Below are 25,718 nucleotides of genomic sequence, written 5' to 3'. Positions count from 1 at the left end.
CAATATAATACGACAATGATTTTGTGCTATTTCAACCATTGTTATAATGTCTATATTCTGTACATTTAAAACTTTGTTTCTTTTTCCAGAAACAGTTAACTACCGGTAAACAAGGTATTTGATGTTAACTCTGCCTATTAATATTTTTATCCTTTGTATTTCATTCTTTTCATGATGAAGTTTATGGTCAAAGCGCAACTGATGTATATATTTACTCAATTAGAATTTAGTTCCGATTTTAATGAGTGTCATTTAATCAATAAGGCAACATTGAACGCCATTTTTCTGCTAGATTATTAGTTCTATATATACACTGTCTCTATGACTTGATGCTTTACAGTATGTTCCTTATTAAACGTGAGGAACTAATATCCGCGTATAATCGCGGGAAGGAAATCTCGCGAATTTTGAACTATCGCTTTTTTATGTCTCGCGATTTGATAGAAAGAGGTAGAATGGCGAAATAAAGAACACCCGTAAAATAAGGAATATGCAGTAATTTCTTGGCTTGACTTGACCATATGAATAAGGGCTTAAATCGAATGGTGCTGAAGAAAAATCTGCTCAGAATAATTGGTTTAACTTATTGGTCTAAAAAGCTTTAATTTTGATCAAACGTCCTACAAGAAAATCATGATTATATCTGCAATTCCTTATCAAATGGTAGGCATTTATGAAGACCAGAATAATCTTAATAGTTTGAGTTAATACGGCGCGGATGTAGGACATCGGCCACAAAAATGCTGTTATAACTTTTTTTCAAAATACTGTATCTAATGTAGAGCTACAAAAATGCTTCTTCTTTGTTCGAAACTTATTTTTTAAGAATTTTTTTTCAGAATTTGCATGAATTCAGTGGCAGGTGTACAAAAAGCCAAATATTTTTTTCTTAAAAATAAAAAACATCAAATTGGACCCTACCGTTTTAAGTATGCCATGCGCCAAGTTAAAAGTTTAAAAAAAATATAGAGATGTTCCTTGTACACATCATTTAGTGTAGACTATAGGATGCGCAAGAAAATAATTTCAGTTGTTTTGCGATTCATTAACTAGAAAAACGGATTTAAAAATGAATATCGAAATGCACTTCACAGTCGTCAACAAAATTGTAACTAACTGGCCTTGTTCTAATTAATCACCACCTCTCCATTTGTAGGAAGTCAAGTACCGTGGAACTAAGGCTTGATTTCAACATGCCCACCTTCAGCTTTGTTACTTTTAATACACTTCAAATACTTTGAATTAATTGGTTTTACATTCTATGAATGGCATTGTACTCTCCGCGCCTTAAATCTCGACACTGCTCTTTACAAGCAAAGGCGTGTTGTTTTTGTAATGAAATTTGGTCCTAGCCTCAATTATGAACTCTGATTTACAAATTGATTTTCAATATAAGGACATTTTAACTGTTTATGTAACAAATCCCTACGTCACTTATTCTCTAAGTACACAGTGGAATAAAATGTTTCTGAACCCTCGTTTGGTCATTTTAAAACATTATTTCATACCATGTTTTCTTAACTTATTTTAACAATCTGTGCAAAAGAGGAGAATAAATGATAAATAAGTTAAATTAAAATATTTTTTGAAAAAAAATATGTATCTGTTGATAGCTATAAAAAATGAAAATTATGTCCAAACCCCCTACTCCCCCGCAATATAAGGAATCCTTCAACATTCAGATAATAAACATCTGTATAAGTATAACTAATATTATAAGGAAAATGTATTTAAAATGCATTTGAAAGAGTTAATCAAATAAGCACTGCAAATAATTTCAAGTATAAAATATCACAATATGTTGTGATGTCTTCTTACTTTTAAGCTCAACTTATTATAAATGAGATTTTGGCAATATTGAAACCAAAGTATGATTTATTATCGATTCCATTTGCTAAGACTTCAGTATATTTCAAAACACTTCCGATGCCGTTAATAAAATACCACGATCATTAGGCAGTTTAAAGGTGTTCTGTTCACTCATTAAATTTTCAATAATTTATCTGTAATGTCTCTTATTTTGGATAGATAAAAGGTCGTTTATTATGAACGCGAATAAAGCCAAATCTTAGATAAAGCATATTTTGTTGAGTCCTTGACAAATTTCTTCTGTAAAATTTTAAGGTTAAAATGAAATGGGTTTTAACGAACTACCGGATGTAGCGAACGGATTTCAAGTATCGTAGAGGTGAAAAACAATTCTTTACCGTTGTTTTTGTTTTTAATTGCTAAAAATTAGCAGAAAAATTGACATAATTTTGTGGTTCTTTAACTAATATGATTAATTATATGAAAACTAATCTTTAAATCTTCTCATTTTAAAGATTTCTATAAATCTTTTTATAATTTTTTATAATTTTTATAAAAAATTATAATTTGCTCTAATCAGAGACTCTTGATAGTTTTTCCAACAACAAAAATAATTTTAAAAACTATAAAATTCCGACATGAAAATTTAACCTCTCCTGTTTCGTTGTTTTTCAAAATGTATTTTTTACCGAGCATAAGTTATAGAAAATGATGGCAAACGAGTAAAAATAATTGTATTGATTGTCATTGAATTAGAATTATACGATACATTTAAATTCATATACTACTTTTTTAAATGTGCTTTGTTTAGTAAGGATCATCAATAACACTTGAAAATGAATTTTTTTTTTAGACGAAATTGCGTGGAAATGTTTCTTTTACTGCATTTCTTGTGAGAAATGTCACTTAAACTCGGGTAGACTTCATCTAATTTTCAAACGAAAAGATTGGCATTTTTCATCATAAACAAATTAACATCATTCATGCAATGAACATATTTAAACAATGTGATAACTTTCAAAATTTGTAAATCATTACTTCTTCATTTTTTATCCACGACTCTTCTATATTCATATCAACTGAATTTAGTTTATACATTTGTTTTGATAAATTCAATTTGATAGAAATGGGCATTTGGTTTTTTTGTTGTTTTTTTTTTTGGGGGGGGGGGATTAAAACCAGCGAATTTTGATATAGGTACATGTATCAAACGATTTTTTCAACTATTAAATCATCGACCAAACACATGGTTTTCTTTGCAAACGCATGAATATTTTAAATATGATTATCTAATCAATTCAGTTGTTTTTCGTTCCACGAAACATAGAGCTGATCAGAGAAGTATGAATGAGGTCAATTAGTTACAAAATGTCCTCAAAAATCGAAAGCACCATGACCTTGCTCTAACTAATTGTTAACATTTCCATTAACAGACCGTCGAGAACTATAGAACAAAAGAAAGTTCACGCAAACTTTGATTTATGCAAGTAAACCTTAGTGTTGTAACCTTGATTTATTATGTAGTTCAAATACTATGAATTAAATGACTTTACGGTTATGAAAGTCAGTGTACTACACGCACCTAAAATTTCAGCGTTTTACTAACAGGCTAAAGCATGTCGTTCAAGGGCAGTATGTAATATCCACAATTATGAACCTTGATTTTAACACTGATTTTGAACTCTTTATGCAACTAATCTTTTCGTCACTGGATCCTTGACAACAGATCTCAGGTCAATTAAAGATCTATTGTCATTAGTCTTATTTTAAGTCTATTTGTAAGTATTTGAGTTGAATTTTTCTAGTTTCCAATTAAGTAGACCGAAGCAGAAAATGTTCTAAAATTTCAAAATTAAATATGGGATTAAACATTTTAAATTTTTAATGAATAATTTCAGGTAAGAGGGAACATAATACACCCCTCCTAAAACAATCCTCATATATATTTAAGAAATTCATGCTTTACATTTTGGAGTACGCAAAGAAATTCATGTCTAACGCATTTAGTTTAATTTACAATAAAATATCATTAAAAGAAAAGTATTGTTTTTCAAATAGTTTCATTGGAAGTTATCAAATGAATAACAAGATTTTTACAAACTTAAAGGAATCAAATAAGCTATTGTCTAGTGTGTCTTTTTAAAACTAAAATTAAATCTTATAAATTAGTTAAACTTATTTATTACTTCTATTAACTCAAATAAATGTTTCAAAAATGGTAATAAATTAATAAACCTTAAAAGAAAAATAATTGGAAGCTATGAAATACAAAATCTGTTGGGTTACAAAAGCTTAGATACATTTTGCCACATTCCTTTTTTTATATATGACTTTAAAGTTTCATATGAACAGCACTTCTTTCTGTTTTTAAATTTTATATCTTAAATATCTAAGAGTTACCTCTTCAAACTATTTACCAAAACAAACTTGAATACTCTAAATTGTCACAAAAATTTTCTTTTCTTTTTTTGTACTTGGTTGGTTGATGCTATCTATGTGTCTTTCAAATTGACCAAAAAATGTTTCCTTTAGTGTTGATGTTTTACTAGTATTTCATTTTTTAGTTATTCCACAAAAATCACCTTATATCAGTCAAATTTGTTGGAGCTGTGGAACTGTAAGCACGGCATTCTATAATTAAGTAAATGAGCTCAACATGTACCCTATATTAGATATTTTTACTTCTCTTTTGAGTCTTTCAAACAGTATTTTTTTAAATGAACGATATAAGATAGAATTTCAGATCAATCAAACCTAAAAGAATCGACGGTTTTTCCAATTACGTTCAACAAATGAAATTGAAATTGGTTTACTAATCATAGGCGTCGGAAGCAAATTGAAAGTGGGGGGGGGGGGGGGGGGCTAGACTAATCCTCAGAAATATTGAGAAAAAAGTAATTCCCAAAATCATGGAAATCCTAATCCGTGGGGGGGGGGGGGGGGGGGGTGTATACTAGTATACTATACTTCCAAAACAAAATTTACTTACCCAAATTTTTTTTCTCCGTGGGGGGGGGGGGGGGGGGCTAGTATGCTTCTGAATCTAACCTCTCAATCTTTCAAGGTAAATTTAGGAACAATAGTCTTTCCTGCGAGAAAAAGTGGGGGGGCTGAACCCTCTATCATGCTATGTTTCTAATGGTTAGGTATAACTTTGCAAAAAAAGTGGGGGGGGGGGGGCTAAGCCCCCCCCTAGCCCCCCCCCCCCCCCCCCCCGGTTCCGACGCCTATGCTAATTGCTAATTACAGGAATGAGGAAATCTGATCCACTGGTCAATACTACTCGAGCCATTTAACACACACGCGTATCACGGTTTGTTTGCATGATTTAAAGATTATGTTGCAAAAACAATATGTTCAATAATGCATAGCCAAAAACTCTTCAGGAAATCAACAACCTTTTTGCATTTAAAATTTCAATGTCCTAGAGTGTGCAAAATGAAAAAGAAAGTCTTAGTTTCGCCCGAAGTGCAGGTGTGAAATCTAGTGATTTTCCGCCATATATTAAACAATAATATTTCAGTGGACATTATTTAGAACATGTTTTTGAGTATATAAAGACCGTCCCCTGTCATTAACTCATTTCTGAAAATGATTTCGTTGTGGACAGTTCTAATCCTCATCTGTTACCCCAGCAGAGGTTTGCTGACAGTTGCATATACTCTTGAAGATGAACAGAACCTTCAAACAGCGTTACTATCTGGTTACAGCAAGGGTCTTCGGCCTGGAAGAGATAGATCTTTTCCGATGACCCTTAACATGTCTTTTGGCTTGCTGTCTATCAAAGAATTTGACTTGAACACAGGAAAATTTTCCCTGACCGGGGTTTTTCAACTTAATTGGATAGACGAGAGACTCTCTTGGAACCCGGCAAATTACAATCAAACGAATTCTACAGTGATTTCACAGAGTCTTCTTTGGCTTCCGGATCTCATCAACGTTAATCCTTATGAAGAGATAACTGGACTGCGCTTAGGATTATCCATGATTGTAGAAAGTACCGGGTTATGTAACTGGTATGCTATCCAAACATTTGAGACTGTGTGTGACACTGATGTTACAAACTATCCTTTTGATACTCAGATATGTTCCCTTAGATTCTACGTCTGGAGCTATGAACCTACAGACATTGACGTTGTATTTGTGGCACCAAAAGTCGTCCTCGATTTGTATTCTGAAAATGGAATATGGGAGATCCAAGATTCGGCAACGTACACAAAAATAAATGTGTACAATTATAAAGAAATTATTGTTGATTTATTCCTGAAACGTAGGACTTCTTACTATGTTGTGAGCTTGATACTGCCTTTAATTTTTATCGCCTTTCTAATGGGCTTCGTTTTCCTTCTGCCTGCGGATTCAGGAGAGAGAGTTGGGTTTTCCACAACAGTCCTGCTGTCGATTGTCGTATATTTAACAATCATCCAAGACATCCTTCCGGAATCATCGGAACCGAATGTCTCCACCCTTGGCTTCATTCTTGTAACGTTCGTTGTCAACGGGTCCTTCGTTGTCATTGCTGTTATCATCAGCTTGCGTATACAAAGCCAGTCTTGCCAGAAAGCAGTCCCTCTGTGTATAAATCGAGTGGCACTTTACCTTCGAAGGAGGAGAAAGACAAAAGACATGGTGGAACCTCTTGACACAAAATCAGAATTAAATTATGAAGACGAAGAAGAAAAAGTGACCTGGCATGAAGTTGCGAAATGTTTTGACATGTTTTGTTTCATCCTTTTACAAATTTTCTTTTTTGTAACTTCCACGAGCTATCTTATTATAGTCAACACGTAAGAAAGATCAATATTGACACCTTTGTGGTTGTAAGAACTAATGACAATTTTTTTTCATGAGTTCGGACATAGGCTATTCCCTAAAGTGTTAAGAACTTATTGTTTTTTTTTCCTAATAATAATGATTAAGTGAAATGAAATTTAGACTTATCTTCAAAAAATTTAACTTCACTGCAAATAATCATATAATTCCGACATTTCTTTGCCGTAAAACTGTACTCTAAGTTTTGAGAACCTGTGCCGCCTATTCCTTTTGTTTTCGGTGACTTAATAATCAAAAATCACAAACGACTAACAAAATGTTCATAAATCTTTTAGTATCTACTAATCATTAAACACAAAAATTCATATACTTTTAGTTCATGTTGGCATATATGGTTCTGTATTCCATAAGTATCGCCTGTCAGCCATTGATGTAGTAAACTGCAATTTCATCATAAATAATTACCAATGAAAAAGTGCAACTCATATAATGCATATTTTGCAATAAAATACTTTCCGTAAATATATATTGTCATTATTACAAAAATTTATAAAAATGAAATGTAGTTATTGCATTGGATTTCAGCTCTTTAGTAATAAAATAGCTAAAGTGGTGAATACTTTACTACAGATAATATTTTATTTTACACATTGTATTTAAATTGTGGACGCATTTTTATGCAATATTTTGATATTATCATACAATTTACATCTGTCGAAAGGACAGTCAATTTTCGAACGTACGTGCCCTGTATTTTACACCGAATACTTTTATGCGTGTTGACTTGTGAAAGTTTGTGATTATGTTATATTAATTGCAATTCTGCGATTTTGTAAAAGACTACTAGTAATTGATACTTTTTTTTTATATCGTTTCAAATGTGTGCTTTAATGTAAGAAATATGTATGATGATTAAAAGAATTTTAAAAACAGAATGTCTGCAAAAGTTCCAATTATTTATATATTTAGGTTTGAGTCATGATTTAAAGTTCAACGAAAAGTTCAACAAGGATTTAGTCTGTAAACCCTCTCTCTCTCTCTCTCTCTCTCTCTCTCTCTCTCTCTCTCTCTCTCTCTCTCTCTCTCTCAAAAAGTGCATCAGACTGATCTTTTTTAAATTCCACAAAAAGACTATGAAACCTTTTCTTTCAACCAATGTTTTATCGGACGGAACTTTGCACGGCTCTTACGATTTTCTCACTTTATCTTATAATTAATTATAATATTCTAAAATATTCTAAAATTTAGATACTCATTGTTGAGATAAAAACATAACGTTGTGGTTTTTAATTTTTTTTTCTTCTCCAATTTTTAAACAAGGGACACGAAAGCAAAGAGCAAAACCTACACGTACTGGATAAATCTTCTAATACTTAGATCACTTGAGCGATTTACGTTGACTCTTTGCCAGCTGTTCGCTGTGTAACACTTGTTAAAACACTGCAAAGACGTTTGTTTAAACAACCCTAGCAGACAGATCATGCAATGTGTGAATATGCCATTATGGAATCAAGCTTCCATTTTTGTTTTCTCTCTTTTATTTCTGTTTCTATAGTAATTTCTGCCAAAGTGCAGTCGCTTTTAGTTTACAGTATTACTAGAAAACACTATGATATTGTTTTGGAACATGGGGTGAAATTTTGGTTGTATGTTGATAATATTCTTTTTTTTATATTTTGACCTTGTGTTATTTGTTAGTCATTGTCTGAATGATACAAGGGCATCATTTTATTAAACTTAGTAATTTCTACTTGTAAGATGTTGCGTTGAATTGTTACGTTCCAAATACACTGTGCTTTACACTTAACTTATATTAGCATTGCAGCTATACGCTGTATAAGAGTTAGTCAAAATTACTAGCTTTTAAAAGAGGTGGGAAACAATGTAGTTTTTGGCCATTTACGTCCCGTGTGCTTTTCTTTTTAAAATTAATCTCCTTGCGTCATTTACCAGTCTTTCAAACAGTATTTTTTTAAATGAACGATATAAGATAGAATTTCAGATCAATCAAACCTAAAAGAATCGACGGTTTTTCCAATTACGTTCAACAAATGAAATTGAAATTGGTTTACTAATCATAGGCGTCGGAAGCAAATTGAAAGTGGGGGGGGGGGGGGCTAGACTAATCCTCAGAAATATTGAGAAAAAAGTAATTCCCAAAATCATGGAAATCCTAATCCGTGGGGGGGGGGGGGGGGGGTGTATACTAGTATACTATACTTCCAAAACAAAATTTACTTACCCAAATTTTTTTTCTCCGTGGGGGGGGGGGGGGGGGGGGGGGGCTAGTATGCTTCTGAATCTAACCTCTCAATCTTTCAAGGTAAATTTAGGAACAATAGTCTTTCCTGCGAGAAAAAGTGGGGGGGCTGAACCCTCTATCATGCTATGTTTCTAATGGTTAGGTATAACTTTGCAAAAAAAGTGGGGGGGGGGGGGGGCTAAGCCCCCCCCTAGCCCCCCCCCCCCCCCCCGGTTCCGACGCCTATGCTAATTGCTAATTACAGGAATGAGGAAATCTGATCCACTGGTCAATACTACTCGAGCCATTTAACACACACGCGTATCACGGTTTGTTTGCATGATTTAAAGATTATGTTGCAAAAACAATATGTTCAATAATGCATAGCCAAAAACTCTTCAGGAAATCAACAACCTTTTTGCATTTAAAATTTCAATGTCCTAGAGTGTGCAAAATGAAAAAGAAAGTCTTAGTTTCGCCCGAAGTGCAGGTGTGAAATCTAGTGATTTTCCGCCATATATTAAACAATAATATTTCAGTGGACATTATTTAGAACATGTTTTTGAGTATATAAAGACCGTCCCCTGTCATTAACTCATTTCTGAAAATGATTTCGTTGTGGACAGTTCTAATCCTCATCTGTTACCCCAGCAGAGGTTTGCTGACAGTTGCATATACTCTTGAAGATGAACAGAACCTTCAAACAGCGTTACTATCTGGTTACAGCAAGGGTCTTCGGCCTGGAAGAGATAGATCTTTTCCGATGACCCTTAACATGTCTTTTGGCTTGCTGTCTATCAAAGAATTTGACTTGAACACAGGAAAATTTTCCCTGACCGGGGTTTTTCAACTTAATTGGATAGACGAGAGACTCTCTTGGAACCCGGCAAATTACAATCAAACGAATTCTACAGTGATTTCACAGAGTCTTCTTTGGCTTCCGGATCTCATCAACGTTAATCCTTATGAAGAGATAACTGGACTGCGCTTAGGATTATCCATGATTGTAGAAAGTACCGGGTTATGTAACTGGTATGCTATCCAAACATTTGAGACTGTGTGTGACACTGATGTTACAAACTATCCTTTTGATACTCAGATATGTTCCCTTAGATTCTACGTCTGGAGCTATGAACCTACAGACATTGACGTTGTATTTGTGGCACCAAAAGTCGTCCTCGATTTGTATTCTGAAAATGGAATATGGGAGATCCAAGATTCGGCAACGTACACAAAAATAAATGTGTACAATTATAAAGAAATTATTGTTGATTTATTCCTGAAACGTAGGACTTCTTACTATGTTGTGAGCTTGATACTGCCTTTAATTTTTATCGCCTTTCTAATGGGCTTCGTTTTCCTTCTGCCTGCGGATTCAGGAGAGAGAGTTGGGTTTTCCACAACAGTCCTGCTGTCGATTGTCGTATATTTAACAATCATCCAAGACATCCTTCCGGAATCATCGGAACCGAATGTCTCCACCCTTGGCTTCATTCTTGTAACGTTCGTTGTCAACGGGTCCTTCGTTGTCATTGCTGTTATCATCAGCTTGCGTATACAAAGCCAGTCTTGCCAGAAAGCAGTCCCTCTGTGTATAAATCGAGTGGCACTTTACCTTCGAAGGAGGAGAAAGACAAAAGACATGGTGGAACCTCTTGACACAAAATCAGAATTAAATTATGAAGACGAAGAAGAAAAAGTGACCTGGCATGAAGTTGCGAAATGTTTTGACATGTTTTGTTTCATCCTTTTACAAATTTTCTTTTTTGTAACTTCCACGAGCTATCTTATTATAGTCAACACGTAAGAAAGATCAATATTGACACCTTTGTGGTTGTAAGAACTAATGACAATTTTTTTTCATGAGTTCGGACATAGGCTATTCCCTAAAGTGTTAAGAACTTATTGTTTTTTTTTCCTAATAATAATGATTAAGTGAAATGAAATTTAGACTTATCTTCAAAAAATTTAACTTCACTGCAAATAATCATATAATTCCGACATTTCTTTGCCGTAAAACTGTACTCTAAGTTTTGAGAACCTGTGCCGCCTATTCCTTTTGTTTTCGGTGACTTAATAATCAAAAATCACAAACGACTAACAAAATGTTCATAAATCTTTTAGTATCTACTAATCATTAAACACAAAAATTCATATACTTTTAGTTCATGTTGGCATATATGGTTCTGTATTCCATAAGTATCGCCTGTCAGCCATTGATGTAGTAAACTGCAATTTCATCATAAATAATTACCAATGAAAAAGTGCAACTCATATAATGCATATTTTGCAATAAAATACTTTCCGTAAATATATATTGTCATTATTACAAAAATTTATAAAAATGAAATGTAGTTATTGCATTGGATTTCAGCTCTTTAGTAATAAAATAGCTAAAGTGGTGAATACTTTACTACAGATAATATTTTATTTTACACATTGTATTTAAATTGTGGACGCATTTTTATGCAATATTTTGATATTATCATACAATTTACATCTGTCGAAAGGACAGTCAATTTTCGAACGTACGTGCCCTGTATTTTACACCGAATACTTTTATGCGTGTTGACTTGTGAAAGTTTGTGATTATGTTATATTAATTGCAATTCTGCGATTTTGTAAAAGACTACTAGTAATTGATACTTTTTTTTTATATCGTTTCAAATGTGTGCTTTAATGTAAGAAATATGTATGATGATTAAAAGAATTTTAAAAACAGAATGTCTGCAAAAGTTCCAATTATTTATATATTTAGGTTTGAGTCATGATTTAAAGTTCAACGAAAAGTTCAACAAGGATTTAGTCTGTAAACCCTCTCTCTCTCTCTCTCTCTCTCTCTCTCTCTCTCTCTCTCTCTCTCAAAAAGTGCATCAGACTGATCTTTTTTAAATTCCACAAAAAGACTATGAAACCTTTTCTTTCAACCAATGTTTTATCGGACGGAACTTTGCACGGCTCTTACGATTTTCTCACTTTATCTTATAATTAATTATAATATTCTAAAATATTCTAAAATTTAGATACTCATTGTTGAGATAAAAACATAACGTTGTGGTTTTTAATTTTTTTTTTCTTCTCCAATTTTTAAACAAGGGACACGAAAGCAAAGAGCAAAACCTACACGTACTGGATAAATCTTCTAATACTTAGATCACTTGAGCGATTTACGTTGACTCTTTGCCAGCTGTTCGCTGTGTAACACTTGTTAAAACACTGCAAAGACGTTTGTTTAAACAACCCTAGCAGACAGATCATGCAATGTGTGAATATGCCATTATGGAATCAAGCTTCCATTTTTGTTTTCTCTCTTTTATTTCTGTTTCTATAGTAATTTCTGCCAAAGTGCAGTCGCTTTTAGTTTACAGTATTACTAGAAAACACTATGATATTGTTTTGGAACATGGGGTGAAATTTTGGTTGTATGTTGATAATATTCTTTTTTTTATATTTTGACCTTGTGTTATTTGTTAGTCATTGTCTGAATGATACAAGGGCATCATTTTATTAAACTTAGTAATTTCTACTTGTAAGATGTTGCGTTGAATTGTTACGTTCCAAATACACTGTGCTTTACACTTAACTTATATTAGCATTGCAGCTATACGCTGTATAAGAGTTAGTCAAAATTACTAGCTTTTAAAAGAGGTGGGAAACAATGTAGTTTTTGGCCATTTACGTCCCGTGTGCTTTTCTTTTTAAAATTAATCTCCTTGCGTCATTTACCACGTTAACAGGGAGTGAACAGGGGAATGGATTAAATGTCAATAGTCGGACCGTTACGGAAATTTAGTGCAGATGTACTAGATTCTAACACTTTCTCTGGACGGTTCAGAAAATATTTAACTTTAAAGGTTTTTCGCTATGTTTATGTGTGGCGAAAATATTTTATTTTATTTTATTTTATTTTATTTTATTTTATTTTATTTAAACTGGCAAACAAGGCTATTAGAGTCCGATATAACGCCGATTTTACGGAATGAAAGCATTCAGTCTGACATATTAAAAAAGGCTTACATTTTTTTTAAGTTTAATTGTAGGTTTATTTTTCTCTGCATGGTACACGAATGGACGTTGTCATATTAAAACCAGTAAATTCGTTTTACTTTTATAGGTTATCGTCGCATTTTAACAAATCAAATATGTAGAGAATAAGGAGAGAGGTTAGCTGTAAGAAAAGATCACCCTACAGTTAAATAGTATTAACACAAGGTATCAAACTATTTTTTTTCCGGTCGGCTAGCCATGGTAGGGAGCTAATTAAAGTAGAAAAGAATGGTAGTAATTGTCTTTCGTCTGAAAGTAAAAACGATTGCAATTAACGGAGGGGCGCTCTGCACGTAGTTCGGAATGATTGTTATACTAAAGGTGAACTTGACATTAACAACTCCCTGTGGTGTATAAAGAGATATAATGAATTAACTTTCAGAAGCGTAGTATACATGTGAACTCCTTGCTCAATTATAAAGTTTACCACTTAATTCTAAAATATATTTCAGTTCGATTTTTAATGTTCTAAACTATTGCCTTATTATTTAGGAATCGTTGAATCTCGTGCATATATTTTATTTTACTATGAGGTTATTGAATCAAAATATCGACGTTTAATTGCAATGCAGCGACTGCCATTATGTCTAACGATTATGTCTGATTATTTAAACTTTAAACCAAAAATATTTTACCAAGATCTTCATTGCGCACTTTATATAATCTATATATACAAAAGGGATTGGTCGAAAGGTTTGCCTAATTTATTAATTATCCTAATGAATACAGTGCATGTAGTTATCAAGTGGTGTACACAATCTGACAAAAATAATAATTTCAAACATTTTTCAAAATTGTTTTTACTTGCAAAAGTTTTCACCATTAAAATGAGTTGTATAGTATTTATATTCAGAATTAATATGGTTTAATTAAAACAGGAAATTTAAGCTCAGCTAAAGAAGTCCTAGGAATGCTTGTAGGAATTATAGCGCCCTTGGACTCTCCACAAAATCCACGTTCGTTAAGAAGAAATCGTATCAATGCTCTTTGTTACAATCGCCGTTTGCATCAGAATCCTTATGACAGCTCTAAGACATATTGGAGTTTATCAGAGGAGGGTCAGTTCGAAAGTTAAAAAAAAATCTTTTGTAATTCTAACTTGAGTTCACTTTATTAAGATTTTCCACATAATCGAGTTTAATTTTTTTTTCTAGATAACAAAAAATTATTTAAAGGAAAATATATACAAAAATATTCCAAAAACTTTAGAAACCTCTGTCGATGAAATATCAAATGTTTTATTGATGTAATTATTTGTTTATCTTGACACATTCCCCTTACTACAGCTGAATTATGATTGGATGTTACTTCGAGTTTTGAAATCTTACAAATGATTTTGGACAATATTAAATCAAATTGCATGAAAACGCTTGACAGAAATCAACGATTTTTTTCACAAATTGCATTAATACACTAGCAATTATTAACGTTATGGAATTAAAAGACAGACCAACCGGAAAAGAACATTTCTTTCTTTGCGCAGAGAAACAGAAAGTTCTGCCATTTAATGTGACGTCACAGCCATCTGAAATTGGAGAAAGCGGAAGACAAAACACAGTCCAGAAAAAATGCTTTTTTAATCCAAGATCACTCTCGGAAAAACCCTGCAATGGTGAGTTTTATCTGTCACTACTTTTATATATCTACTTTTTGTATAAAACTAATCAGATTATAAAACACATTTTTTTAAATAAAAAAAACTAGTATGAGAATTCTGAATTAAAATTGTAACTGGGCCATTAAAAGCTTTACAAAAGAGTCAAAGATGATACTTCTGAATTTAGAAGAATGAGATCGATGAGCATTGCATGACCGCATGCTTTATCAAGGATGCATGTATACATGCATCGTCGGAAACCCACGGCCAGTCTCGCATAGTAAGCCTGTGCAAGACTGGCCGTGGGTTTCCGTCACTTTCCAACGATGGTATAAACGATATACATGTAATACCAAATCTCGTGCTGTGATTTTTTTTAATTATTCCTCAATGCAATTACTCGCATTGAAAATGCTGTGGACCTGATAGTGTGCACGCAATAAATCTCCAATGTAAAACAGCTTATTGAAAAATAATGATTGTTAGTGTATACATGTATCATTGAAACATACACTGTATTCAAATTATATGTTAAAGAGAAATATACATGTACTACGTAAACTCATTAAAAATGAAAACTTTATTACGTTCAGCCTTTATTTTTCAAAATAAGGCTCATGTACATCGATTCAGCAATATTCAGACTTAATTAATCTATACAATAATTCAATAACCTTTAGCATTATGTGATTTTCAATGAATTTTACCCGGTGGTCGCTAATTTTGAATGCAAGTAAATTTGACTTGTAAGTCAACAATTCTTATTACATGTATAAATGGTCCGGTACCACATGTTCTTGAAATCTGATCAATGAAAATGACCAAATGGTCATCAATTTCGATTTTTGCAGGTTCATCATCGCGTTTAAAAACCCAGCGTCGCTTCCGCACCACTTTCTCGAAGGGACAGTTGTCTGAACTAGAGAATATTTTTCTTCAAACTCATTATCCAGATGTGTTCCAGAGAGAACTGCTCGCAATGAAACTGGATTTGACGGAGTCCAGAGTCCAGGTAAGATGGAACCAAGCAATTAAAAACCGGAGTGCACGAGATGGGTGGAGGTATCCTAGGGCCATTTAAATAATAATTCTAATTTATAATTTTGCAACCCTCTACATATTTATTTATTTATTTATTTAGCACTGCATAACATACATGTATGTTATATACAGTTAGCTGTTTATTTCTTATTTTACGCGAGTACTTATTTCCGGGATTCAGCTTCTTTTGTATCTAATCGCGAGGACATAAACTTGTAAGAGCCCATTTTGGGGTTATTATTTTCTTCAGTTTATGAAAAAAAAACTGTCTGGAAAATAAAAGCGATATTTTAAAATCCAGGAGGGTTGCATCTCGTGTTTAACTCGGAATCAACAGTGTGGTTGTTAATATATTTTAATTTTAGGTTATTTTGTGACACCTTTGATAAGTTGAACGAAATAACCAGGTTTATCCATAATTGATAAACCCTACTATCAATAGCTTTATATATGAGTGTTTGCTTCCAAGTTACAAAACTATGTGTCACTGGAAAAGAAATTTATTTAAAAAAAATCATTGGCGTACTATCAATCAAACAAAACTACAAAATATATTATATCGGTAATATTTGATCATTTTAACATTAATACATGTATTTTTATGTAATATGTCTTAAAATTATTATTTCGCTTAGGTATGGTTCCAGAACAGAAGAGCCAAGTGGCGGAAACATCTCAAGGTGTCTCATACGAAAAACTTTGAAGGTAAGGAAAACAAATGTAACTATTGGTCAGTGTTGGATTCCGTTTTGTAGGTCCACAAGCGGAAAACCTATATTTAGCATGCTTTTTTTCTAGTTTCACGTTTTTACGAATTCAAAGTATCGTGGAAAAGTACATGCAACACTGTGCATGTAAAAGCGCATGTAAAACTTGAGCCCGTATCTTTGCGCGGACTTCAGTCGGCGTCATGGGAGAGGGGCCAATTAATGCAATCTTATCTGTAAATTCATAGATTAGAATTACCCAATATATATACTTCAAATCACCCACCGCACCCCACCATCGCCAAAACAAAATCATCCCTCGGACCCCCTGAAAATTTTTTCAGAATTCGCGCAATAATTTTGTGCTACTTTTAGCATCTGACTATTATCGTTTTAATATATGCATATGATTTATTTATATACATGTATTAGCAATCAATTTGTTCAGTGCCCAAGAGTGAAAGTTCGTTCAAAGGTTTGATTTAATGGTTAATCACTTGCTGCACTTTACGACAAGCTTTGTCATACATTATTATGTTTTTTGATGTTTTTACAGATGATTTCAAGACTGATCAATATAAGTCCATACATACATGTATATCAGAGATATTAACAAGTCAATTACTATCGATTTCTGTAAACCAACTGTAGATCATGGGTACGTAGGTTTTCATTCGTTTTAAAAAATTTAGATATTTTAAGCTTTTGTTCGTATTTTCAGATGATTCGGTCCGTACACCTGCTACGATTCCCTATGAGATATTGCACAGTCCCAGAGAAAAAAGATGCGACTTGCCTCATTCGGAATCACTATCGATAACTTCCGGCAGCATGGGCGGCATATACGACCGGAAGTCAAGTCCATATTATTGTACTTCGCCTCCAGACTACAGGCCTCGGTATCAATCGGTCGCATTACCGCCAACCGACGAGGAGCAAGACTTTACAGTGCTTATGTTATAATAAATAATTATGTATACAAGTACACATGGATATTGCTGAAGAAACTACTGACAGAGTTGACAGACTGTTTTATAAGGATGCCGGGTGCTCACCAAATTACCCATCAGATCAGCAATAACATTTTACATTAGATGATTTTGGCCATAAATTATTAATTGAAAAAAAAAGAAACAATCCAAAGATTTAAGGATTTACAAAATTGATTTTTTTTTTCCCATTTATTTTATAACAGAGCTCTTCATTCGAAGGAAATTATTAATTGTCTAAAAATGGTCACAGCCATTCAGTCGTCTTGTAAATGTAATAAAAGAAATAGTCAAAATTCCAGCCTTCAAACGCTTTACAATGTATTTGAACTTTTCTCTGCCCATCAGAATTTTAGTATATTGTCTTGATATGTTTGCTCGGGTTAGGTGTACAATATATGCTGTCAAGCATCGTGGAGTAATTAAATGGATGACTGAAAAACAATTTGTGTTTTCTCGAGTTGAATAAACTATATTTTTCTTGATTTTAGAGGCTTGACATGCCTTAAAATGAGGATTACTATCGAATAGTTCTAAGAGTATATGTGTCATGCAAATGTGTCAAAGCTCCCGTAAACATGCAATTTCATGTATCGAATAATTTTTTGAAAAATTATTGGTAAAAAAACGAAGTTAAGGTTTTAAAAAATCCAAGCTAGGTAATTATGATACAGAAATAAATATTCTATCAGTGTGTGGAGTTGTTTGATATTTGCACGACTATTTACCGTATTGTTTACAAAATAAAAAGGTGACCCAAATATGAGCTGTAGGAAGTGCAAGGCAGAAAAAACGAAAGTGTAAAAACAATTAAACCTAACTATGAAAATAAGTTTGTTGTTGACCCCTTTTTGTTAGATAATTAGTAATTATAATCCATTTAATAAGATTATGCATCATATCAAATGCTAATGGAGCTTTGAATGAAATTACGACTTCAAATAGAACCACGTGTAGTTTTCTTAGTTTCGGTTCATTGCGATAGAATTATTATTTGGCTGGATATAATAATAGATATACAGGCAAATCAAATGCAAATGTCAATTACTTATCATCAATTATAATTATATAAATAGTACCTGTTTGGGAGGGTAACTGTAGAAATTGACAGCCCGAGAAAACCATTGTCAACCTCCGCTTCGCGTCGGTTGACAATGGTTTTCGAGGGGTGTCAATTTCAATAGTTACCCTCACAAATAGGCACTATTTTTTTATTATATTGAATGTCTTTAACCGTACGCGCATAATTTACGCGCATGTAACAATTCGTTGTGTTACCCGTTGCCAAGTGTGTTGCTAACGCTGAGGGTAATAAAACGGATTACCAACTGCGTCTAAACCAATCAGATTTCAGTATTTAACATGAAAGTATAATTATATAAAATGTTTTCATTAAAATTCAATTTCAGAAAGTAACGCAAAATGAAAGCTGTTCAAGTCCAGTTTCAATTTGACGGGAAAACGGTATGATAAAAATAACGATCATATTATTTGTTTAAATAACATAATTATTTCCAAAATTATTTTTCCTTCTTCATTTATAAGTCTATTGACATGTACCTCTAGAGTATTTTTGAAATTATTCCGCCCCAAAATATTCGGTCAGAAGTGATAGAGGGCGCTTGGTTCGATACTGGAAAACGTATTCGTAACCAGCAAAATGGAGGGGGTGTTAAAATTACTATCTCCGTAATTCATCCTTCATATTTTCGGAAGTTTGTTTTCTACAGTTTAGAAGGACAAAGAAACGTGATTTAAACAAAAAAAGAAAAACATTTGGAATTCCGATAATGATAGTCGCATGCACAACGAAACCGCATACTGGTTCGTTACCGGTAAAACGACTGTATGTAGTAGTGGGCTCAGGAATTACAGTAAACATCACAAAACTGGTGACACGTGCGGGTCTAGAGAAAAGGAGGAATCTGGACCTTCTAGAAAATAGAAAATTACTTAATTTACATCGTAATTTTCCAAAAATAAGCCCCGGGAACTCTCCTCTCCCCTTGTCGAAACAAAATTTTCCTCGGACTTTCCCATCCCTTGTTATTAATTTCTCATCCCGCTCATATTTTGGAGATATTTGTGTGTAACAAACAAACACATCATACTTAAGTTTTATGCACATTATTGCACGTACGTGTAAATAAATGGTTGGTGATTATCTATACCTTGTTTACTAGAGCTACATTCTTACAAGGGTCAAGTAGGGGTTATTTTGATACAAGATAAAAATGCACCAGGTGTTCCGGCACAAATATAGACAACAGTGCAAGTGCAAGTAGGTTTCAAAACACAATAACCCAACCCCAACCCCCACCCCCCTCCCAAGATAAAAATACATTAAAAACACAGGATGATCATATTCACGTCAACTGAGATACACACCTTTCCCTAGCCCCTGCCCCTTCCACCAGTAAACGAAATATTCTGCCACGTTTTTGTGGGGTTTTTTTCATTTTTACCCGGGAAAAATTCTTGGATCCGCGCCTGCTGTTAAAAGGACCACGATCTCTAATGGAGGGTAATCGTGTTCAAAAATCCAGACATGTAAACTTGTAAAATTAATCCGAATATGCGATCGTGTTGGTGTGTGAGCCTGAGTATGTGTGAGTGTAATTTTGATCGTATAACCTATAAAACTCAAGGATAAACACAGTTCTTCAATCAAATTTTTCCTACAGATGCTTAATTACAGCTGTAAAATGCTGTTTGTTATTTACATGTAACCTGCCACTATAATACACACTTTCTATCCGTAGTCTCTGCATTGGTATTTCCGTTTTCTGAAATATCACGGCTGACATGTTACAAATCGACAAATGTAAAGTCTACAAGTTTGTCGAATTTTGACATGACCATTTATGGAAACAGTTAGAAAAAGGCTAGCTGCAGGTAAAGGCATGATGTAATCGCCGGATCGAATAGTGACGGAATAAATATAAAAAAAATTTTAGGTAGTCCTATTGTCATACTATCTCTGGATAACAACATTTCTTAGAAAGTATTATTTTTAGAAAAAATAGATTATGAGATTGGTGTACATTTTATCAAGAGAATGTATAAAAGATGCGAGTGAAGAATTTGATAAGCTTCAGATTTCTTCTTAGAAATGGAAAAAAATGACATACATGTATAATGACTGTTTGGATATACATGTATATAGATTATACACACATTTTATTAGAGTATATGCAACAAATTGTTAAAGTACAAAGCTCGGCTGAATTAAGAAGGACAAGAACCCCCCCCCCCCCCACCCCCACCCCCACCCACCCCTGCGAAAAATTACACGGGGTCGGCCAGCTGGTCAATTTAATAGCTGAGCTGCAAAGTTATCGATAAGAAAAACAAAGTTTTTAAAGACATAAATAAATATAAATAAAAGAGAGAGAAAAACTGTCAATGTGACTGCAAACCAGGTTTTCTTTTGTGTGAACAGTATCCATTATGCATTTGTCAATCCTGAATTGATAAATACTAACTATCCAAGGAAATGTGGTATTCTATATACAAAAGGTTTAATCAACTAGTGAAAAAAATAAAGCTGCAAATTGTGCATCACACAAAGGAACTGCGTCAAATCTTACATGCGTTTATGACCGAGTTTTATAGGTTACACGATCAGAATTACACATTCATAATTAGGCTCATACACCAACGAGATTGCATATTCGGATTTACAAGTTTACATGTCTGGATTTCTGAACACGATTACCCTCCATAATCTCTTAGACTGGCTACATGTACTTACGTATAATGTCGCGCGAGGTCATTTCTTATTTAGTTCAGTGGGGTTAATCGGCGGCCACCATGTCTGTATAAGATTTTCTCATTCAGGTTTTCTAGCTGTTAAGGTGATTGGGTAAACATTTAAACCGTGTAAGTTTTTATAAAAATATTTTGAATGAAAATATTTGTCGTTTATTTCACAGCCGAAATTAAAACCCATGAATAATACTACATATATACCGCATTATATTAACTTGAGCGTTGTAAAAAAAATAGAATTCAGTGTGTTCAGTTTTATTACTATAAACGCTTCTTTGGTATTTATCATAAGTTTATGTCATTTTATGTATATTTGAAATAATGATACTCAAAAATACAGTCATATAAGATTGATTTTTACTTTGGTTTTTTTTTTCTTCCATTTTACGATTTAAGTTTCCACTTCTATCTTATCTAAAATTAAGGTATCGAAGTTCAAGTTAAGTAGGTATATTATATAAGAAGTGATATAACATTTAATCTGCGCACCTTCCTGAAGTTATTATTCACCGAAATCACTGCGATGAAGAAGACGTTTCTTTGCTCAATTTTACTATTTCAACTTTTCATCCAATATTTGGGCGTTGTTGCCACCAGTAAAAATTTCGGGAATTCCTCGGGAAAGAGTTCGGAGTTTAAGGAGTCGGTAGACCCGGGGTTTGATTTATTTTTTGCCTCCAATGACCGAGAAGTGGAAAACGTTCCTATCTATTTCAAGAATCCGTTACCTCCTTGGATAAAAGGGACACTGGTAAGTAATGTATGGATATAATTCACACACACATATATATATATATATATATATATATATATATATATATATATATATATATATATATATATATATATATATATATATATATATATATATATATATATTGTTAATATTGTAAATATTGTTAAAGTTATGAAGTCTAGTATGATAAAATATATATTCTGCTGATTTTCTTGCTCAAGAAACTTTCTTATTTGCTTAAAGGTTCACAGTTCTTAAATGTTTGTTTTGGTTATAACGATTTTCAAAGAGAACTAATTAAATTAGCATCAATTTTCCCCGAATCTTTTGCATGAGAAACTTTTCTATTTATCGTCGATTTCCTATAAAGTTTTTAAAAGACAAAGGAACGGGATGTGCTTCACTGAGAGTCACCTCTCTTATCAAAGTACCTTAATAAATAGAATCAATTTTACGAAGTACCTATGTTTAAGTGTCTGATATGAACAAACTTTAATTTATATCAAATATGAAAGGTTTCAGATTTCTACATTAATCGTAACTTCTCGAGCCTTTCCGGCAGAGCTCCAGAAAAAAAACAACTAGAAGGTATTACATATGCGTCCATGACACCCCCTCCCCTTTTTTTTAAAATAAAACTTTATATACAGAAAACACATTTTAAAGGGACTAGGACACGATCTGACTTAAAATTTTCAAATTTTATTTTTCCATTTTCAATGTTTATACTGATAGGTATAGAAGTTTATAATGCTATGTCAAAACTTTGTTGGTAATAGCATTTAAGAAGATATTGAATTAGTTTAAATTGTTTTTTACGTGTCATTTTGTCTAAAAAATTAGTAATTCTCTACATTAAATTTTTTGTAAACAACTATAAGACTCGAGCTTTGTTTACATAATTATCAATTCTTACCTCTGTATCTCGCTTGTAAATTGACTTGAACATTTAATATTTTGTTCAATCATTAAAAATGCACCAATAAACCATTTTATACATAGAAAATAAAAATAATTTTTTTGATTTTAAATCGTGTCCAAGTCCCTTTAAGATCTGTTGAGATGTCAGCTAGATTTCATAAAGTCAATGATATACCCAAAAATAAACCACAGAAGAGACATACTAGGCCGATGTTAATACAGTCGGTGTTTTTCCGAGTTCTGTCGGAAAGGTCCGAGAAGCTACGATTGCAGATTTCTAATACACTTTAAGTACATTTCTTTTCTTTAAATATAGATTCGGAACGGTCTGGGAAGGTATGAAATTGGACAACGTCGATTCACGCATGCGTTTGATGCTTTTGCAAAACTTCTCAGCTGGAAATTCCCCGGAAATGGCACCGCCTTTTTCTCCACGAAATTCATTCAAAGTGACTTCTACAAAAAATCCATCCAGGTGAACGACATTGCTCCCTACCTCTTGTTTGAGACCGTGGAGCCCGAATTCAATGTATTCCAAAGATTTGAGGCATTGCTGCGTGGTATTGACAACATGAATGTCAATGTGTATAAGTTTGGAGAGAACGATGTAGCTGTTTTGAACGATTTTTGGAAAATCTATACAATAGATCCAACCTCATTGAAAACACGAACTTCAATCACTCCATCTATTCATGTTCCGAAATCGCCATCTGCCTTCACGTTTTTAAATTTCATCTCGTCTGCGCATCCTCTACCGGAAATGGGCACACCGCATCATCTGTCTTACTTGTCAAGTGTCAACATCATCCCGGGCATGAAGAGTAGAATATCATTGGTCAGAATCAAATCTTCAGAGGAAAGGGAGATCATCACATCGTGGGAGGTAGACCGCGTACCATACATGCATTCGTTTGCTGCCACTAAAAATTACGTCGTGTTCTTTGCTTGTCCATACTTCATTAATGTGAAGAAAATGGTTAGATACGCGATACCAGAGCGGTCGCTTGATTGGGAACAGGAAAGTCCGACAATTTTGTATGTTGTTCATATCAAATCAGGAAAAGTGGTTACCATGATGACAGATACTGTATTCATGATGCATCAAATAAACGCTTTCGAGAGAGATGGAGTCATCATCGTTGATATTTCGGCATACCCGAACCCAGACTTCGTAAAGAATCTGGAAATGAAGAATTTGTTGGACCCCATCAAGAGGAACCAATTTAACACGAGAGCATCTGTGAGACGATACACTATTACACTTAATACACAAACAGTAGTATGGAAAACATTCAGAGACACAGAGACAGCGCCATGCGCCTCGGCGCTAGATCTTCCAACTATCAATGAATTCTATCGGTATCGGCCATATTGCTTTGCGTACGGTGTCGCTCTTAAATGTAACAACGTTTCTCTGAGTGACATAGCAATCGTAAAGAAAGACTTATGCGGGCGTGGCCGAGACAAAATGTGGAAGATAGCCAATCACTACGCTGTAGAGGCGTGGTTTATTCCGGAACCAGGTGGCGGCAAATACGAAGATGACGGTTACCTTGTTCTCCCGGTTCTAAACGGAGAAGCGAAGAGCAGCTATCTTGCTTTCATCGACGCGCGGAGTATGGAGATGGTCAATTCTGCCGAGATCCCGATGATTGTACCATTCAACCTCCATGGACGGTTTTTTGATGATTTACTTTAGTTGTTCTTTTTTTTATTTTGCTTAATTTGAAAGAACACTCCAGTATATCATTGCCTTTGTTAATAAAATTCTGTCAAACAGCATTATTTTTAGAACATAAAGTCCATACCGATGCATATTGGGGTTTTTTTAAATATAATATTCATACCCAATACGAGTAAAGAATATAGCGATCGTGTGAAAGAATTTAATAGCAGGGGCTTAAGGATACTTAAAGACACAGTGCAGCTGAAAACATATGTGTGATTAACTTCAGATTTACCTATTATATCGTTAGGAAATATAAAAAAAACGTTGATTGTAATTGTTGAAATACATAAAAATCACTGTCACATACTTAATTAACGTAATTATGAGCTTCCGAAAATTTAAGGGTCGTACAAACCGGAATAATTATATCGTTTATTTGTACCACGTGGACTTTGATTGACAGTAATTGACACGTGCTGAAAACTACAAGATCTTCGTCCGACTACGGTTTTACGAGGTTAAAGGGACTCTCTAAACGGAACACATCCTCACTTACTCGATAATTTATAAATGGTTTATCAATTTTGGTTCATTTTAAAATCAACAGACATAAATACGTCAAATAACTCCTCAAGGGGCCTCATTTACAAAAATGAATTTAGGTTCTAGCAACTCCTATGATAAACACGAAAAATACATGCTAACAAAATAATAATTGTGGTTATTTCTTTAAATTTGAACAATTATTACCTTGGAGAAGTAGAAAAGACATATTTTTATCAACAAACATGTCCAGGAGAATCTTCGCGAGTCTTGCATGTGTTAAATGTTTACAGTAAATACGCATGCAAAATAGTATAGAAGGCTGAACCCCGTAACACGTTGCGATGTAAATATGTGATAGGTTATATTTAATTATTAATTTCAATGAAATAGTTATATTTATTTCATCGAGAACTTTGTAATTTTCTAAAAGTTTATACATTCATGAGTTAGTACAAAAATACGGAACCCGATCGGAAAATGTGTTCAAGTTGGATAAGATGAGCCGTACTGTCTCTTAAAGTCTATGACATTGATTAAGTCGGACTTAACAGTACATTCTTAGACTTAAGTCCGTAACTAGAAGAGTGCTTAGCTAAGACAGACTGAATTCATTCCATTAGATTTATTGCTTGAGCTTTTAAAAATTATATTAAGTACATATATAAACTCATGCCAACTTGAATTTTGTGTCTGTCTAATATACTTAGACTACCCCATGCATCTAAAAGACATCAAGCACTTGTATCTATAAATAAACAAGATATTAACCCAAGATTATGATTTATTATCAATATACTGTGGTTTCATCAACATTCATTGAATACCAATTTTCGTGGATTTCGTTATTAATTTGATCCACGAAATTAAGTG

The 25,718-nt window shown here is 33.4% G+C and overlaps 4 protein-coding genes across 4 annotated transcripts; all 4 read left to right on the top strand.

Annotated features, from left to right (window-relative positions):
• Positions 1–5,204: 5,204 nt before the first annotated feature.
• LOC128163131 (neuronal acetylcholine receptor subunit beta-3-like) lies at positions 5,205–7,517 on the top strand. The gene has a single exon (XM_052826641.1). The coding sequence runs from the start codon at positions 5,401–5,403 to the stop codon at positions 6,598–6,600; it is 1,200 nt and encodes a 399-aa protein (XP_052682601.1). The 5' UTR covers positions 5,205–5,400; the 3' UTR covers positions 6,601–7,517.
• Positions 7,518–9,235: 1,718 nt separating this feature from the next.
• Positions 9,236–11,548, top strand: LOC128164279 (neuronal acetylcholine receptor subunit beta-3-like). Its single transcript, XM_052828051.1, has one exon. It carries the CDS (start codon positions 9,432–9,434, stop codon positions 10,629–10,631), a length of 1,200 nt encoding a protein of 399 aa, XP_052684011.1. The 5' UTR covers positions 9,236–9,431; the 3' UTR covers positions 10,632–11,548.
• A 2,611-nt stretch (positions 11,549–14,159) lies between these two features.
• On the top strand, positions 14,160–17,899 carry LOC128164280 (homeobox protein aristaless-like 3). Its single transcript, XM_052828052.1, has 4 exons — positions 14,160–14,483; positions 15,320–15,480; positions 16,145–16,214; positions 16,938–17,899. Exons 1-4 carry the CDS (start codon positions 14,303–14,305, stop codon positions 17,177–17,179), a joined length of 654 nt encoding a protein of 217 aa, XP_052684012.1. The 5' UTR covers positions 14,160–14,302; the 3' UTR covers positions 17,180–17,899.
• Positions 17,900–21,444: 3,545 nt separating this feature from the next.
• LOC128163877 (beta,beta-carotene 15,15'-dioxygenase-like) lies at positions 21,445–24,450 on the top strand. The gene is made up of 2 exons (XM_052827553.1): positions 21,445–21,727; positions 22,950–24,450. Exons 1-2 carry the CDS (start codon positions 21,500–21,502, stop codon positions 24,330–24,332), a joined length of 1,611 nt encoding a protein of 536 aa, XP_052683513.1. The 5' UTR covers positions 21,445–21,499; the 3' UTR covers positions 24,333–24,450.
• Positions 24,451–25,718: the final 1,268 nt, after the last annotated feature.

This window comes from Crassostrea angulata, chromosome 9, assembly GCF_025612915.1.
Source record: "Crassostrea angulata isolate pt1a10 chromosome 9, ASM2561291v2, whole genome shotgun sequence".
Taxonomy (NCBI): domain Eukaryota; kingdom Metazoa; phylum Mollusca; class Bivalvia; order Ostreida; family Ostreidae; genus Magallana; species Magallana angulata.
Note: the sequence above shows the minus strand (reverse complement) of the source record. Positions and strands in the feature narration are given on the sequence as shown.